Below are 15,507 nucleotides of genomic sequence, written 5' to 3'. Positions count from 1 at the left end.
TGCGCCCCTCACGTATTCCATGAGTGATCTGTTGGGCGTTCAGGGTCTGGATATGGCCGCTCTCTACCATCCCCTACAGCCGCACAACACGGCTGCCACCGCTATCTCTCTCTGACCGCTGTTGGCTCCCCATGTCCCATCCTCACTAAAATCCACAAACTAAACATTTATCAAAATATTGCAAAATACACTTGGAAAAACACATAAATATTGAAATTCATTGGATGTACCCAATCGACATGCTAGTTAAATATGTTGCCACACTAAACTTGATTAGATACATATTGAATAATATGACTGTATCTGATAAAATTACACCCGATAAAACACATAATTATTGAAATTCATTGGATGTACCCAATCGACATGCCAGTTAAATATGTTGCCACACTAAACTTGATATGTTAGACTACATATTGAAACATATTATCTGATAAAATTACAATTATTGATAACACATAAAAATATTGAAATCTATTGGATGTGTCCAACAGTCATGCACATATAATACGTTGCCTCACTAAACTCAACAATCTAGTTACATATTGAAATAAATTTCCTAATAAAATTTCAAATTACACTCACAATACAATTGCAATTTACAGAATTGATACCTACATATTGAATAATAGTCATAACGAAGCATATGCTCTCAGGCCATATTCTCACTCCACTCAACACAATGAATGCAAATTAATTATTGATCAAGTCCCGATCAATAAAATTGACCTGTGAAATAAAAATAGTCTGCAAATCACTACTTGACAAAAAATATTCATTGAAATAGACGTTCTATCATTCAAGGGCATTCATCAACCAAAGAAAGGACATTCATCAATCAAGTAAAATAAAAATATCCTGCAAACTACTACTTGACGAATATTTATTGAAAAATGAGTTCTACAAAGCACATTCATCAAGTAGCATCAAGTGCTCTGGGAATAAGTTTTTGCAAAGCATGAAGTATCCTCTTTTCCTTATCCAAATATTTTTGGACAAATATTGTACAAAATATAACATCACTGAAGTTTATAAACATAATTAAACTATTTATTATAATCATCAATAAATCATATCAATGCGATAATGAATCCATATCAAATAATAATTTATGAATATATCACACAAGTATCCATCATTCATCCTTTCTGAAATCATTTCTCATAGAGATCTGTACTATGAGAAAATGGGAAACCATTATTCACTAAATGAAAAGTATATCAGAAACAAGTGCCAAGAGAATCTGTAGTGGTAGTTGGAATACGATTACCTAGATAATATATATTTTCTATCACTTTTTCTCATTCAGATTCAAGCCTTGCCCACACCGTGATGATTTCAATTAATATTGGCTTTATTTTTAATCTTTCCTCATATTTATCAGTTAGAAGATCAACTGCTAGAAAAAATGAGTCAGGTCTTCCAAGTTTGGAGTTGTAGACATACGAGTAGCTTTATCCATCTACTGAATGGAAATTTAAAAAATTCTGTAATTTAGATATTTCTCCTTGAATTTAGTCGGAGAATGTAACTAAGACAAATATTAAGTTGAAGACTGTCAATTCACGCCTTATCAAAGAAGTCCTGTGTAGTTGAATGTAGATTAAGTTTTAGATTCAACGGTATTAATTTCAGTTGAATAGTTAGAATTTGTAGAATGGTGATTGGTTTAGTTGTGGAAGACTTGTTGAAGGAACAGGAATAGTGGAAACAGTTGAATGAAAATAGTTGACGTGAAAAGAGAGTAAACATGATTTTTGATGAATGATTCTTCATTCATTCATGCAGTCACGTAGCTCAGAATGTATTACTGGTCCAATGTCTTTTTTCTAACAATAATTGTACGCATCGATGGACAGAACAATACTTGATAAACGGATGATTTAATTCTCTCCTCACCTAAAAAAAAGGTGATTTTCAAAACATTCGACATCCACAATCGAGGTAAAAAGACAAATTTTTTACAGAACTCGATTGTTCACTTCCTAATGCTTAGTTTGCAGGATTTAACAAATCATAATCAATTTTTTCTCTCCTACAGAATTTCAGTCCAGGTTCGTTTTCCTTCTAATTTCCACTTGTTCTACTCTTCCTCTATTTCTCCATTTTCTCTCTTTTTTCGAAATTCCGTTTTAATCTTCGCCATTTTCTCATTCTTATCTCTCTATTTTCACCCCATTCTTTCAAAACTTTCCTTCCTCTTCTCCCTATAAGGGGTAGGGAAGAAAAATAGGGGATTCTTCTTCTCCACTATTTGCTTCTCACCTTTTCATCTTCTTTCCTTTTTCAATCATTCTTCCTTCTTTCCTTCACCTCCTTTTTTCCCCCGATATTTTTCCTTCCCATTTCTTCATCCTTTTCTATTTCCTTATTTATCACCCCTTCTCTCCCCCCCCCCACTTAACAGTTTTCTCGACTTCTTCTTCAGCTTGCTCTCTATTTTTAACGTGTTCTTTCAAAGCTTTCTTGCCTCATTTCTCAATCCCTTATTCTCCCTTTTCCACTTTTTTCTTTTCCTCTTTTCATCTTCTTTACTTTTTCAATCATTCTTTCTTCTCTCCACCTCCTTCCCTCCACCACCTTCTCTCTTTCCTTCATTTCTTCTCCCCACTTCTCCGTCCTTCTTCATTCCCTTATTTATCACTCCTTCTCTCCTCCTCCTCAACTTTTCTCTCCAGTCCTTCTCCATTCTGCTCTTCCCCTCTCTCTCCAACTCCCCGATAACAGTATCATGTCGCGTGTGCTGATTATTTATTCACAGCTGGCAAAAGCCATTCTGTGTCTGATCCAATTGTGTCTCTCAATTCAAGATGGCTGACTGTCTATCCATATCAACCCACTCTCGTCATAATTACACGAGAGCCAAGTGCTTCTATCTCTTTCTCTCTTACATCATCTATTTCACCCATAAGTTGACTCCGATATCTTGAACTGTATCAAAGAATGATCTGGATCTAGAATTTATATTTTATTGTACAAACACTACAATCATAATATTATGACCGACCATGGAGGAAAAACAAGGCTGAGCCTGTACTATTTCTCTCCAAAAATTATGATAAAATGTTAGTTATTATTTATTCATTCACAATGCAAATGACACTAATGCAATAACATTATAGAAGATAAAATAATAAGGTAGTCATTGTGCTATTTTTCTTCCAAATTTATAGGTGACAAAGTCCAAGATAAGGTTAGAATTTCACGTGTACAATTTTTATAAAATTCTAGTCCAAAATAAACATGAAAACTATAAATTTTAAATGTTGTTCAAAGTATCATAAAGCTGCGTTTACACCAAAGTTATTAACAAAATGTTAATAAATTAATCCTTATAGATTCTATTAGATTGAACATAGCTTATCATTCACATGATGAACATATGTGTTTGCCAAGTTCCGTTCAATCTAATAGAATCTATAAGGATTAAGTTATTAACATTCTGTTAATAACGTTGGTGTAAACCCAGCTTATGGTTATGAATACACACACTGCTTCGTCACTTGATTTTCGGTCCAGGAATCATTATTTGAAAATTTTTATTTTTGAATGTTGACGTAATAGGCCTCTGGATTTAATGAATCACAGAATTATCTAGAGTTATCTTTACTTTAAACTGTGAGCATTATTTGAATGAGAAGCAATGTTGTTGTTACTTATAAACAATGGTGACAGTTATAAGTGATTCTCACTATGAAAATTCATTTCATAATATTTTCATTCAACTCATTTTATTATTTATTTATTATTTATTAAATAAATAAATAATAAATTCCTGATTGTTTATGTTTCTTCATGTCATAGTCCTCCCTCAATAGTTTCCCCTAGAACTCCCCCTAACGACTGATGTCTAGATAGGATATTAGTCACGTAGATTTTTTCAGATAGATTAAAAATTTACTAGAATTAAAGCTTAAAAACGGGAACAATTTTGATTTGATAAAAATGTAGTCCATATAGTGAAATTTCCTTTAAACTGGCAGTATTGCTTAAATAAGGCACACTGTTGTTATCTATCTATGAATGCTGATAGTTTAAAGTGAATTCCTCTAAATGTCCTTGATTTAGCTGAACCTTAGTGGAGATAGTTTAGTTTGATTGTAGTTTATGCCTTATTGGTAGACAAAGATAGGCAAAAATGGAATTAGATCTGTAGAAAAATGAGAACAATAAAATTTCAAGGTGAAAGAATTTGACAGTCTGTGATCGATTGCAAAATCAGCCTTATTTTTCATAGATAGATGCAAGTTTCACAGCCGTAGATGACAATGGGTTAGAATTTTTAGGTTTTTGCCAAAGTAGGTCTTAAACTTGTACTAGCTGGGTACTGAAAGAAACGATGTGTAGAAATAACTAGAAAATTGAACTTAGGTGGGTCCCGAAGCACTAAAGGAGCGCGGCTTGCATAGGTGCGAAAATCCTTTCCTTTCCTGTTAATTTGATCCTTGAAATCCTTGAAATACAGCCCTTTTCACGAGAAACTATCCACTTTAATCAATAAAATCATAAAATTTATTTTTAAGCAGTCCATAGTTCCAGGTTTATCATACTTTTATTTTCGTTATAAGATTCATATCTTTTAAGAACATCATTGATGATAAAGAACAATTTTCACTTCAAATTATAAATAACTTCTCAACTGGTGCCTCATTCTTCCATTATAACAAACCAAAACTCTTAAATCATGTAAAAGAAGCCAGCTTATGATTTTTTCTGTAGACAGCTATTGATTTAATACTGAAATTATTTGACTGAACATGATTCATTTAATTTTGTAATATTCACTGACTTCGCAGGAATTAAATTATTGTTTGTATTGTTTGGATACACTATCATATTATTATCCACATCCAGTAATATAAACTCTTCATTTCATTCTTAGGTACAGATTTAAGTACATATCATACCATCAGAGCAATTCATATAAATACATATTGATTATTTATAATCTATGCATTATCATATCAAATATTACATATCACATCCAGAAATCGCAATCACAAATTAATCAGTTAAGTGCGTTTCTAATCTATCAAAGAAATTCAGAAAATGAGTAGAATAATATTATCTTGACACAATAGTTCATCCAATAGAAATCCTCTATCTAATAGCATGGATTCTTGTAGGAATAGGCTATTACCTAATCACTAATCTCATCCTCGAAAACGTTTCTCAAAAATGAAGAATCCTCATCCGTATAAAAAAATCAACCTGTTCAGTTCAAGTTGACACGGAATTTTTATCAAAATCACATGAGTTTTTTATGTATTTTGTTCATTTTCCAATTACTTTTGAGTTTAGTTGAGTTCCTTACTTGGCTATAATGGAAGACGTGTACCACTTGATAATATATTTGAATACAAAACCTATAATAATGGGTAGTCAGTTATCATACGTGTAGAATAAGCAATATTTCCCATTCAGCGAAGACATTACCATCAATTCAATATTCCATATCATGTTTTCTTGAAGTGAATTTGATTTCTGAATCATTATTATTAAGTTTCTTCAGATTCGTTTTTGTTTTCAAACACTACAACATAAATTTTCCAATAATTCCATTTTCATTTCTAAAGCAATGACTTTTATATAATATTTTCAGTCAGCACCTACTTTTCTACCAATATAATATATTTTTCATGAAATTTCATAATTTCTACCAAACCCTTTGTTGTTTTTTCGATCACTACTTAATTAATTTTGTAAATACAATTTTTACCTACTCACTTCACGATGTAAATACAGTACTGTAACATGTAATTATTGGAGATAATAATTGTTTGAACTTTTTGTCTATTGTTGTCGATAATATTATCATATTATTTTCTATCAATCGACACTATTATCACAGATATTTGATCATTTACGTCTGTTCTTTTTCTGGAAACATTTTAAAGTTAGTTTCAGATGAAACAGGATCATCACAACTGGTTTAATTGACCCACACTGTTCCAGGTTTGAGTAAGTGTTCAAAATAGGGGACAAGAACTAATAGTATCCTCAGTTTTTGTATTGATTGTTTTCAATTTTTTCTAAATGTAACTAATTCAGAATAGGTATTGTTTGTAATTTTCCTACACTCTCAATTTAGGGGGAGTTTTTTTTCAAGATAAATTGAAACAATAAATATAGTCATAGAAAGAGTTTTATAGTACATATTTTTCAAACGGATGTGATATATAGTTTATGTTTATTTTTCGTAGAAATTGAAAATTTTCATAAAAGTTACCCATAAAAAGAATGTAGGTTCAGTAGTTTTGTTTCTAATCATTTCTAAAACTAGAAATAATTATATTAGAAATGAAAATTTATATATTTTACAGTTAGGCTAACAGATGACTAAATTCTTAATTTAGACCTGGGGGACTCGATAACAACCATATAGTTTCTAGATAGTTTTTATAAGATTTCAACAAAAACTTCTAAAACTTTTTGCATTTCTGGAACTACTGTTTTAATATTTTACAACTGGTGAGGAGTTTGTACTATTAGTAAGTTTTAACAAATTTTTTCACTGCCAGTTATGTGTGATTTTACTATTTAGAGAGTTTCAAAGTTTAGAATTTTTTGAATATTTAATCAAGAATATTTTAGTTATATGTTTTTGTGCAAATGTTAGCTGTGAAACAGATTTCAGGTGAATAGTATTTAGGCCAGTTTTCCAAACGACTAAGATGAATTTATTGGCGATTGTAATTCGTCTGAAGTAATGATTACTTTTTTGAGAACAAGAAAAATATAGAATGATTCCAAAAAAATTATTATCTAGTAGCATATCAAGGAAAAAAACAATTTTCCGTCAGAATGCAATGAAGGGTAATGATGAGACTACTTTTATCACAATCAAGTTTTATTTTCAATCTACAGTTTTCTATGCGTACCTACGTAAATTTTCATGAATTTTGCTTTAGGGAATTGATAGAATGATGTTAGAAGATGGAAAAATCTTCAGTTTCAGGTGGGCTCCAAATATTCCAGACCACTAGAAAAGTATTATAAAGCATTAGGCTATCTTATAATATGATATATAGTTAAATAATTGAAGACTAGATAAAGTAATGCAAGGAGTCAATAAACAAGGAATATAAATGTCTTAATTACAATTTCCCATTAAAAATTTCCCATGTGGGTTGGTTCCTTATTTTTTTAGAATACGCACAGCTAACATTTGTACTAACCAGTCTACCTTTTGTAGTCTTCCTAGTTGAGATAATTAGTCAAGAGAGTATTATCAATTAACTCAGGTGATACTTGTATTTTAGTTGAAAGACACAGTGTTAATTTGTTTTAATTTGTTGTTGAATAGTTTATAGTCGATTAATTTATTAATCTAGTAATTCCAGTAGGTTATTCTAGATTTTATCAGATTTTCATAAGAGTTTAACATCATAATTCAATTCAAAAATATGATGGAATGAATATTCTCATCGTTCCTAACAAAATTCAGCATTTAGATGCATTACAAGCTTTTGTGTGATAAAAAATGAAGAATGATTGGAACTGAAAATAACTAAAGGAATAATTTATTATGAAGAAGACTTCAAAGCCATGAAGCATTTGAGAGAAGTAAATGATGAATTCACAGTGGATGTCTCGAACATATTTCAAAAATTCCTGTTTTAAAATGTTCATATTTTACTCTGTAATATATTTTCAAAATAAATATATTCTTTCAATTTTAATGACGAATTCCTATGATATCATAAACAAATTTCAAGTAAATGTTTATATGGGATTATGAACTTGATTTTGTCTTAAAAAATAAAGACTACTATTTTTCTCAATCAAAAGTAAAGCAATAGGCTGAGTTTAGACTATTTAGGAGAATATTCATATTATATATTATAGTTATAGTCTATGTGTTTTTTGTGAACTTGTTTACTGTGTCTATTTATTGGTATGTTTTTGTACATGGACAGTTCAGAAGGTATAAAATATAATCATAAATAATTATATTCAAAGGTTACATCTAAATTAGTGAGCAGAAATATCATATTATATCTAGGTGATATTAGTATTTAGAATTTTTCTCTCCTTGAAGATTAGGCTATTATTCATAGGCAAAGGATTTCTTAGAGATTTTAGGTAGATTGAACAGTTAGGAGATGAATTAATATATATAATAAATTAAATGAATATAAATGTTGTATTTGAATGTTTTCCATACTATATTGATTAGATGAGATAGGCCTATATATAGCATAGAGGTCTTTGAAAAGTTTATATAAATTTTAGGCATAGATAGGTGTTAGTTAGATAGTTGATGTGAAAATGATAAATTTTGGTATTTTATCCAATTTGTAAATAAACAAAATAAAAAAGCTGCCAGGGGTTTCTATCTGAAATGTAATTTGAAAATTAATTGGTAAAACATGAAGTCCGCATAATAAAATATAAAATATTATAATGAATTAACATTCATGTCAATCATGTTTAAAAATTTCAGAATAAACTACAGAGTTATCACTATAATTTTTGGGTGAAATGTAGCATGATATTCTTCTAGGGGGATGATAAGCAAATATTTTAAGCCTAGCCAACCATTTTATGTGTGTTCCGAATCAAATTATAATGTGAATGTGGATAAAAGAGGACTAGCTGGAGATAATTGAATTGAAAAATGAGAGGATGACAAATATTTCAAAATTTAGAAAGAATTTTCTACTCTTGCATCAAGCTCTAAATATAGGAAAAATATTTCATGATATAATTTTCTGTACTGTAGGCTTACATTATTCATGGAAATTCATTTCATTTCTTGAAGAGCCTGGCAGTTTTTCTCAATAAAACTATTTTAAACTCAATATTATATAGAAATTGAAACATCTAACGTTTGCCTGATATAATACATAACAAACCATGCATTTACCGCACTTATGCGTAAATTGTTAATGATTTCAATGAGTCTTGAACAATTATTTTAGTATGTAGTTGATATGTCAATTCTCATAAAATCATGTATCTAATACTGTACTTAACGGAGTTCATCGAACTTAAAGTATCTTTAGAGCCAAGATTCAATTTAACCGTATAATCTTTGATTGTGGTTTGGGAATTTTTTAATCATATTTTTTCAAAATCTTCTAGAATCAGGGCAAAATTAGTCAGACTTTTTATTTGAAAAGAGTGAGGTTCATGTGAGTAAAAATGTGAACTCTAATTTAGGAACGAAACATTCCGATTTGTACTTAATAAATATAAGTTATTTAGTTAGCTCACTTTATTGGCTAGCTTTAAAATAATATTCCTGACGAAAAATCAGAGTCTTTCAAAGTATAAAAGAGTAAAAGTATGTGGAATAATCCACTGATATTCTCATATCTCATGAAAACTAGTTTAATAAATCTGTGTTGCAGTGAATTTTCATGCAATAACATCAAATATTATATTTCTATCCTAGAAAACCAAGTGGGATAGGCATTTAAGTATAGTTTTCAGAATTGTTCAGTTTTACAAAAACCGTAAGATTTACTCAAATAATTTCTCGTGATGCATGAACTTTTCAAAATTTCAGGTGAGTCCTAAGAATCGACTAGAACTAAGAAGCCACTAGAACTCTACCTATATAACTATTTTAAAAGATTCCCAAACCACAATCACATAATCTAGATGATTACTTATCTCAGTATTAGTTAATAAGTTGATAATTGTAGAACTTTAGTTACATTAACACGTCTTGAATAGACATTTCTAACTTTTAGTTAAATAACTTATTAGTTACTCTCTAGCTCCTCTTGTTATCAAGAGACACACTTTTCAATTCTGTCGTTATTTAATTTTCTGATATTTGCAAAACGGAAAAGTTTATTATTTAATAAATGTTTTTAAATATCTATTGTAAAATATGTTTTAATGTGTTTATTTTTCGCAACTCAGCGCTTTGTAGTGAGTTAGTGATGTAGTGGTTAGTACCGTAGAAAAGTAGGCTGATTCCTTCCGTTCCCGATTCTCTTTTCATCCCTTTCCCCCATATGCGCAGTATCATGCGCAGTTGACAAAACCAAAACCTGATTTCAGTATTGTTTCAGACCATACACTCTCTATTCCGTCTGTGTTTTGCTGGTTAAGTATGTAAGTTGTCTTGTCTGATCACAAAATATAAAGAATAGTTCTCAGCTCATCGTGAGTTGAATAGATTTTCTATCTACAATGAAGCGACCAACAATTAATTGATGATATCTCAGATGTATGACTTTCCGAAATTCAAATTTCTTGATTTTTGTCCAAATTTTAACCAGTTTATCGAAGTTTAAACGAACAGTTGTTATGATTCAGTGCCATTCGTTCATGTTTATAATTTTTATTCATGACTTTTTCAAATTCAATATGGTACCAATTTTATATCGTTTCTACTTCATTTGTTGATATTTCAAACACAAAGGTTTGAAATATCAACATGTCTTATGACATTCTTAGACATTGTGTTTGACATTCTTGTTTGTTTGTCTTAGACATTCAGTTTGTCTTTTAGAATGTCTTCGACCTTTTTTTCTCTTACTTTGTTATTTATTATTTATCAAATCAAATAGCAGTTTTCATGTTTTTCTTTTTCATCAATTTTCTTTAATCATTTACTCATTCAATTACTATTTATCACTTCGAAATTCATTTGCCAACTCATCAGTATTATAAAATTTGATTTACATCATCAGAAGTTTCAAATTATCACTTTACAATAATTTATTGTTCATGGTTGTCATCATGAATAACTTTCAATTATGTATTATTTTTTCCAAATATATAAAACATTAAGTTTTTATTTTATTAGTTTTCTCTTAAAATCTTCAAATTATCTGTGTTTCAACCCTCCGATTTCAATTAATTCAGGTACATATTTCTTGTTTTCAATAGGATTTCTGTGTCATTCGTTTACATAGCTGTAATTTGATGCATGTTTACTGAGATCTGGCTAATGAGCAATACAGACCAATAAATGGTGATAATAGTCATCACTTAATTAAATATATTCGTGACTATTACACTATTATTTTTCCAATTCCAGTTCTCAAATCCTAGTTCAAGAATATAGTGTTCTGTAGAAGAGTTCAACTAATATAGACGAACAGTTTGTTAGAATAGTTTTCTAGAGACACTTTGCTTGAAGTTGAAATTATTTTTCCTAGCATACTACGTTGTAGAGGACAGGAATAGCTATTTATTTGAATTTTTCAAAGATGCAGTAGCTATGATAAATCAATGTAGGAATGGAATATAATTCGAATTTTATCTTATAATAACCCACAGTTCTATATTTTTTATTTAAGATCATTCTATTATTAGAGACCAATTCCAGATATTGAAGAGTATTTTTCTTCCATATTTTATATCATCATGCATCTCTTCAGATATGTTTATTATTTTTCATCATCTCTCCCATTTTTTATTCATTTTTGGTCTGAATCATAATGATCCAAAATTCAAAAATAATGCAGTAATTTTTCAATTTGCAACCGTTATGAAATTTCATGGAGACATTTCAGAATAAATTCAATATTTTAAAATTAATTATGAAATTTCACAATGTAAATTTCAAAATTTTAATTGATTTTGTTTTGTTTTCTTCTAGATTTTATGTGGTCTTTGGGGGCACTACCCGATGGTGAGTAGAGGCTATGGACCAAGTTTTTAATTAAATTTATTTACAAATTTTCAGATGTAAAGCATATTTTACAAATTTACTAAAGTATTTTGAGATTGAGTCTTTTGTACAATATTTCCATCTCCTAGGAAAATCTAACTCTATTCCTTGATTGTAATCTAACATAAAAATGTATCCCTATTTGACTTCTATACATTTTATTTCCTTCGAACCTCAAAACTAATATTATGATTATCTTAATAAATTCCAATAAAAACTATGCCCATTATCAATTGATTGGTACGCATTTGCTTGTTAGATTAGCAATTTAATTTTTTCCTCATTTCTTAAATTGGAAACGTCTGTTTCCTTTACTAAATAAAACATTACTGAATAATCCAAAGTAGATTAAACTATTTTATTTCGTGTTCAATTTTCTAGTTTTTCGGAATAAAATTTAGCTCAGCCTCCATAGAAATAGTTGAGAAAGCATGTATATATAGTTTGCATTTCCAGAGATAAATCTTAGATTATAGAGGCTTTCAATCAAAGGCTTTTAAATTATTAGTGGAGGAACTAATAAATTCCCCAATTCCCCAAGGCTACTAAATTCAATGTTACCTCTTGTTTTCCCACCTTCTCCAAAATTGGATAAATTTCTGGGGGGAAATTAATATTATGTCCTTAACCAAATCATTTAGGTGCTCTAAAACTGTAGTTAATTTTTTAGTAAAATCACACATCACTGGCTCCAAAGAGTTGAGTAAAATGTATGTAATACAGTAGTTCTAAATTAATAATCAAATTTTCCAATAGGTCAGACAATAAGCTACTATTCAGTTCAGGTGAATTGTAACAGATTAGTATAAATATGAATTTTCCCAGGCGTAATTGAATTCCTTATGGAGAACAAAGCTCAATTCTGAACATGTCGATAACCTAATCAGTTTCATTTCAGCTCCAGTGATAGAACGATTCAAATTTCAAATGTTATTTCAATATTATTGTAGATCCATGAATGGAAGGTTTAATCACAAATTTTGTTAGAGGATTTTTAATTACCCTATGTTGAATCAATGAAGTCAAGTCCCCAGGTTTTTTTATATAACATTATTCATTATTATCTTCATGTGTAAATGATTGATTTTAAATTATCATTTTTATTATGAACTTCATATAAATTACTCTGGTTTCCAGAATTCTTTATATGCCCTTTACAAATGTTGGCATTTCTGAAAAAAACTTAAAAATGCAATGTCTTCTTTTAGACTGATCCTGTGATGCCAAACTTAGTTGATTTTCTTTCTAAACCCGATTTTTTGGTTTTGAAACCTGATTGAGAAACTGTTGACACAACCAATTACCATAAGATGGATTGTGTATTGACAGTAAGTTAGAGTTAAGTTAGAGTATATTATTGTCATTTTTTTAAAAGCATGGAAGAACATTACTTCTCTCATATTTATATAAGATTCTAGAGATGCCATCGAAAGAGGAAATACATTCCATCACATTATACTATGAATTTCATTGATGTTTATTTTATAATGATTGTCTGCTGGGATAATAATTTAATGTACATAAACGGAAATAGTTAACTGGCTCACTCCAGTTTTACAGCCAAAAAATTGAACAGTTTATAGAGCCATTTTTTAAGCTTCAAAACATTGACACACAAAAATAACTATGTTGTTGAATATTATCGAAAAGGTTTTTTGTTTGTAGAGCTTCAATATATATGTGACTTTGATTAGGCCTACTTTGAATTGATACCAAAATCTCAATTATGACCAATATAGGCTACTCAATTACTGGTATATACTTGGAGTACTCAGCCAAAAAATATGTTTAAAAGTATTTCCCTCCACTTACACACTCAGTAATAGATTTAATATAGGTTAATATAAATTTTACAGTTTCTAAACTCCATAAATCAACCAATATTGGAGATTGTCATTTTACATTCTCAGTGAATTATATTTCAATCATTACTTAGAACTTCATTTTATCAATTATTTTGAGTGTTTGCAGTTTCTTAATACAATTCTTTTTTCATGATTTGCCATTTGATATCAGTTGAATATTTTTATCACGAATTTCATACATTTTTCACTGTTATTGTGTATCATATTCGTTCAATCACACTTACAATCTTCACTGTGTACAATCTTATCATTTTGAAGTTTCATTGTTCCTGATTGATCACTTTCAATCAGAAACTTACTTTTAATCAGAAACTATATACTTTCTTTGTATATTTCAATTGTGCTCAATCACACTGTACAATCTTTACTATAGTGAGGTTCACGTTTTAATGGCATACTTGATTAACATTGCCATCCTTGTCTATCATTCTACAAAGCAGATAGCACCATCCTTTTCCAGATCCGCAACATTGCCAGATCATTTTTCAACAATAAAATATAATCAATTAACGAAATATCTCAATTATGAGAATTAATTATTTTATCATTGAGAGTTACATTTTTTGAATAGAATATAATTGATTACTTTAAACAAGAATTTACAGGTAATATTACATCAGAAATACTGGAACCAACTATCCTCCACATTAGGCACTGGTAAGGCAGAAAATCAGCAACAGTGTTCTTCTATCTTTCTCCACTGCCATTATAAAGTGGACCTCACAATAGCTACAATATTTTCATTGTATTCATTGTTTCTGATTGAATAATATTATCTTAGTATATTTCAGTTGTGCTCAACCACACTGTACAATCGTCACTAGATACAGTCTCACATTATAAATTTCCATTATCCCTGATTGAATAATATTTTCCTACAATATTTCAGTTTTACTCAATCACACTGTACAATTTTTACTAGTTTAAATCTTCACTTGTAAATTCCCATTGTTTCTGACTGATAAATATAATCTCACTAATTTCAGTAGTTTCTGACTCAATTTGATAGTGTTTGTTTTGACGGCCAGTTTGTCCAATGTTGGAATTCAATAATGTGTGTAAGGCAGACAATTGGCAATGCTGTTATTCTATTTGTCTCCACTGCCATTATAATGTGGACCTCACTATATAGATTCAATCTTTCCATTGTGGATGTTCATTGTCCCTGATAGAATAATATGTTTTCTCAGTATATTTCAGTTTGGTTCAATCACGCTGTACAATCTTTACTAGCTAAAACTCGAATGTCCCTGATTGAATAATATGTTTTTAGTTTATTTAATTTATTTTCTAATTCAATTTGATTGTGAGTGTTTTTACTGCCAGTTTGTCCATTGTTGAAATTTTATATTGTGTATTTTGCCTGCCAGTTTGTCCACTGTTGAAATTTAATAGTGTGTGTTTTGTGTGTGTTGATGTTACAGGTTTTCCGGCTGCCGCCTATGCGGCCTATGCGGCCAGCCGTGGCTATTCCGGTTACCCTAGTTTCGGTCTCACTTATCCGACAGGTAATAGTCACCTGGCACTAGTTCCCTATCCGGCCGCTGCAGCTGCTGCAGCAGCAGCTGCACTTGATCACCCACTCTATTTGCACGCTCTGCCTCTCTGAACTGCAACAAATAACGCCCAAACTCTAAATTGCTTGGCAACTGATGCTAAATTAACAAAACCTAATGCTAAATCAATTCTGAACCCTATAGTAAGATCAATGATGCAAAAATTGAATGAAAAAATAACACCAAAACTCCAAATGTCACTAATTGCTTTGCAACCAATGCTAAATTAACTACAACTGAAACTCTAAAAGTAACGAATTGTTTGACAACTAATGCTGAATTATCAAAAAGTTAAACTTCAAATTAGTAAAACTAATTAGTGAAACTAACTTATTGCTTAGTAAGACTACCGCTAAATTAGCAAAAACCACTCTGACCTCAAAATGCTAGAAAAATAGTGCTGAAACTCTAAACACTGGATGCACCTTTTATTGCTAGGCAACTAATG

At 30.0% G+C, this 15,507-nt stretch overlaps 1 protein-coding gene across 1 annotated transcript in view; it reads left to right on the top strand.

The window, feature by feature from the left end:
• Nucleotides 1–15,507, top strand: part of LOC111048786 (elastin) — a 65,431-nt gene that overhangs the window by 9,500 nt on the left and 40,424 nt on the right. The window contains exons 4-5 of the mRNA XM_039436001.1: nucleotides 11,567–11,599; nucleotides 14,928–15,011. Coding sequence (XP_039291935.1) covers nucleotides 11,567–11,599; nucleotides 14,928–15,011 — 117 coding nt within the window. The remainder of the gene's footprint in view (nucleotides 1–11,566; nucleotides 11,600–14,927; nucleotides 15,012–15,507) is intronic.

This window comes from Nilaparvata lugens, chromosome 10 (assembly GCF_014356525.2).
Source record: "Nilaparvata lugens isolate BPH chromosome 10, ASM1435652v1, whole genome shotgun sequence".
NCBI lineage: Eukaryota > Metazoa > Arthropoda > Insecta > Hemiptera > Delphacidae > Nilaparvata > Nilaparvata lugens.
The sequence above is the reverse complement of the archived record's forward strand: the minus strand, read 5'-3'. Positions and strand labels throughout refer to the sequence as shown.